Genomic DNA, 3293 nt, shown 5'->3' on the forward strand with positions numbered 1-3293 from the left:
ACAATTTTATATAAATTAGTAAATTAAGTGTTATTTCCAATTATTTTATCTTATAGCAAAATTTAAAGGAAAAGTAATATTGTGCCTTTCTCAATACTCCTTTTTTATTGTTAATTTATGCCAAAACTTAGTCTTAAATCAAACAAACAAAAGGTTTACCCACTGAGCTTCATTTTAATATCCCTTTCTAACTGTCCCCAAACATCTTAAATTAAAGTGAAAAGTTGCTACTGGGCACATAAAATCTCTAAACTCAGTCAAAACATTTAGAAGTAGGTTTATAACTTGCAGATAATCAGACAGAAAAGTTTTTGTTTGTTAAGTATCCCCTTCCAACTCTTAGCCTGTTTCTTTTCTCATGTGCAGCAAAATTGGAAAGAGATTTTGTTTCTATAATCTGAAAATTCCTTTGTTTATGAACCACTGTGAATAATCCACCCTCTTGCCCACCTCAATATGTTGTTCTCCTGCTAGTTTGTGTATTTTATGTCCTCCCCACTCTTAAATTCAGTTTTATGATTTCAACCACACTTAGGAGTGGAAAATTTTATAAAATAGGTGATGATTTATACTGCTGATTATACTGCTTCCTTAACCAAGAGTCTAACTAACAAGTTTGAGTCTAAAAAAAGGAGTTTGATTTGGTTCACAGTTTGTTAAAAGAATTATCTACATCTTGCATATAAGATAAATTATAATTTAAAAGGTACTTAAATAGAATTTAGCACAATTTTAAAGCAAGAATGGAAATGGGTTCATCATGCCTTGTTGATTTTCCACTGCCTATTGATAATTTCAGCGCGGAATTTACCTATATTGCCGCATGCACCACAGGAGGCAAAGTAACCCTTTTTCCGTGCTAGTGCTTTAGGGGAGAAAAATAATCAGATTATATTTATTGTAAGCAGAGTTTCATAATTTAGGGACATACAAATTTTTAAGCCTCTAATGAAGAAAGCAGTTGCCAAAAATTAGATATTATCCTTCAAAACTACCCTGCCCAAATGGTACTTGAGGATGTTACCTCTAGAAAGGAAACTGACTGAATTTGCTCTGTGTGTTGTACTTGTACAGCTTGCCACCGAGACATTTATAAAGGAATCGATATGAGAGGAGCCAATGTTAATGTATCTAAGGTTAACAGTGTTGAAGAATGCCAAAAATGGTGCACCAATAATATTCACTGCCAGTTTTTCACATATGCCACACAAACATTTCACAATGCAGAGTACCGGTGAGTAAAATGAGTACTGTTTGTTCTTTACGATGGTGCTTCCAGGATTTAACTGTATTCTTCATAACCTCTTTTTTTTCCAACTGAAAACCAAACAGGGCTTTTAGATCTAACCACTTTCCTTATTTACTTACTCAGTTTTAGAGCCATTTTTCCCCGAAGAGAGTAAGGTCCATTTGGCCCACAAATAGGCTGTGCTTATCAGATGAAGGTTTATTGTGTTGTAAAATAATGTTTCCCAACCCATTCTCACTCTCACTTTCTCTCTGCAGAGAAGGATGTTCGTTTGATTAACAATGCAATTCCCTAACTCACTCATTATCAGGATCATTGTTCTAATTGCCTTGTTTATTGTCCACTGCCTATGGGTTTATTTTGATGTCAAATATTACCTGTACTGCTGCATGCTCCTCAAAATTTAGCTAGCAAAGTGACTCTTCTCTTCACATTCAGGAACAACTGCCTATTAAAGCAAAGTTCAAGTGGAACGCCGACCAGTATAAAGGTGGTGGATAATGTGGTGTCTGGATTCTCACTGAAGCCCTGTGCACTTTCAGAAATTGGTAATTGTGTGACTACTGTTTCACTGTGTGATTGAAGTAGGCAGAGCTCTATACATGCACGTGACCTTATAGACTCCCAAGAATGTGTCAGAGGTTTTCAAACTTCCCTATGGACATCTCTTTCCACAAGTTTTCCTTTTAAGATTTTTCACTGGCGTGTTGCTTGCCCCAGTTGCTATTGCTGCCTTAGGCAGCTACAATGTTATATAACTACCATGTTTTTTTTTTTTTTTTTTTTTTTGACAAATGCTCCTAAGGAAAAGGCTGGTAACACTGGACAAGCTCTGGGTCAGGCCAAATAAATTCAAGCCTTGTCAGTGGGATTTTCCAGGGAACTGCCAGGCAGTTACCTGGGAATGAGCCTCTGGAGCAGCTCCAGCCCCATCCTGACCCTCCCAGCATCTGCTCTGCTGCTGGGTTTCCCCATGATTATGGGGCCGAGGAGAAGGAGATGTGCATAGGGCAGGTTAAAACCCGACAAAGCTCACTGTTCTTACTGATATTCTGCTGTTTTTCTTGAATAACAAGAAATAATAATCCTTTGGTTAATTTCCAGAGTTCTGAGTATGTTAGTTTTGACAATTTTGCCAATGACTTTTATGGAGAAGAGGATGTTTGGAGGTCCTTACTCTGCCATTCCCACTAAAATCCTACAGTGCCTTTGAAAAACAAAATAAAAACAAATAAACTGCTTTAAAAAAGAAAATGGTCTTTGGAACAAGGAAGCATCTGCCCTTTTGTCATCTGCATGGGTCAGACCATGACTGAAACATTATGTTCAGTTTTGTATTCCACATTTTGTATGGGTCAGTGGAAAAATAGAGCATTTCAAAAGAGGGCATCTGGATGATTAAATATCTAGAAGTAATGGAAAATAAAAAATGATTAAAAGAAGAAGTTAAAGACATTTGACTTGAAAAAGAGTAAGGATGACTGTCTTAATTTTTTTTTTTTTTAAGAACTGTCCTTGGAAAAGGGATTAGATTACTTTATGTGATTCCATAGGGTAGATATAGGAAGATACTACTATGAAGAAAATAAGAAAAGAATTCCTAACTTCTGGGGTGGTCCAGAAAAGAATGGGCCTTGTCACGAGGTAGTGAGCTCCTAGTCACTATACACGTCTAAGTAAAAGTCATGAAACAACCTGCCAGGGATGTCCTTGTGAGACTGCAGTTGTGGGTTGACATAGATGACCCATAAGTTCTCTTCCAGCATCAACAGTCTAATTTTTGGTTTTTTAAAAATGTAATTAGTTGAGGTCTAATTTCCTAGACTACCCATATGAAGAGATTATGAGAGATGCTTTCTTGATCCATAATTTAAATTATGTTTGTTTTTGTTTTCTCCATAATGGCTAGCATTATTCTTTAAGCTTCCATAATTTTAATAGAAGTTATGTGTTATTAAATTGAGTAAACCGAGTAAATAATATGAACACAAACAAAAAACAGAATTAAGAAGTAAGATTATATAAGAATAATAAAAGTGGATTT

General features: G+C 35.7%; 1 protein-coding gene across 1 annotated transcript in view; it reads left to right on the forward strand.

Annotated features, from left to right (window-relative positions):
* KLKB1 (kallikrein B, plasma (Fletcher factor) 1) overlaps positions 1-3293 on the forward strand; it is a 24647-nt gene that overhangs the window by 12855 nt on the left and 8499 nt on the right. Inside the window, exons 5-6 of the mRNA XM_012643992.1 lie at positions 1075-1234; positions 1688-1822. Of these exons, the coding sequence (XP_012499446.1) occupies positions 1075-1234; positions 1688-1822 (295 nt within the window). The remainder of the gene's footprint in view (positions 1-1074; positions 1235-1687; positions 1823-3293) is intronic.

Source organism: Propithecus coquereli, unplaced genomic scaffold, assembly GCF_000956105.1.
Source record: "Propithecus coquereli isolate 6110/MARCELLA unplaced genomic scaffold, Pcoq_1.0 Scaffold203, whole genome shotgun sequence".
NCBI lineage: Eukaryota > Metazoa > Chordata > Mammalia > Primates > Indriidae > Propithecus > Propithecus coquereli.